This window comes from Sinocyclocheilus grahami, unplaced genomic scaffold, assembly GCF_001515645.1.
Source record: "Sinocyclocheilus grahami isolate Dianchi unplaced genomic scaffold, SAMN03320097.WGS_v1.1 scaffold7001.1, whole genome shotgun sequence".
Classification (NCBI taxonomy): domain Eukaryota; kingdom Metazoa; phylum Chordata; class Actinopteri; order Cypriniformes; family Cyprinidae; genus Sinocyclocheilus; species Sinocyclocheilus grahami.
In genome coordinates, this window is record NW_015511209.1 from 2,395 (window position 1) to 2,796 (window position 402).

The 402-nt window shown below is 44.8% G+C and overlaps 1 protein-coding gene across 1 annotated transcript in view; it reads left to right on the top strand.

Annotated features, from left to right (window-relative positions):
- Positions 1 to 49: 49 nt before the first annotated feature.
- LOC107577725 (rho-associated protein kinase 2-like) overlaps positions 50 to 402 on the top strand; it is a gene marked incomplete at its 5' end in the record, with an annotated part of 4,699 nt that continues 4,346 nt past the window's right edge. The window contains one exon of the mRNA XM_016263767.1: positions 50 to 357. Within this exon, the coding sequence (XP_016119253.1) occupies positions 50 to 357 (308 nt within the window). The remainder of the gene's footprint in view (positions 358 to 402) is intronic.

Here is a 402-nt window from a genome sequence, read left to right on the forward strand (position 1 = left end):
CAAACTTGAAACCTGTCGAAGTTTTATAAGATCGGATTTGAATCCTAAGAATAACGTCTGTAAACAAAGGGCTCATTGCTTATCATTGCTTCCTCCAGATCTTGTACGCTAATGAGGGTGAGAGCAAGAAAGAGCAAGAACTGGAACCTCTTCCTGGGGACAAGTCCAGCTACATTTGCCATAAGGGTCATGAGTTCATTCCCACCCTGTACCACTTCCCAACGAACTGTGAAGCCTGTACCAAACCCCTGTGGAACATGTTTAAACCACCTCCAGCTCTCGAATGCAGACGATGCCACATCAAGTGCCACAAAGACCACATGGACAAGAAAGAGGAAGTCATTGCTCCCTGTAAAGGTGAGAAGGGGCTCTCTTCTTTCTACCTTAATGGGTAAAAAAAAA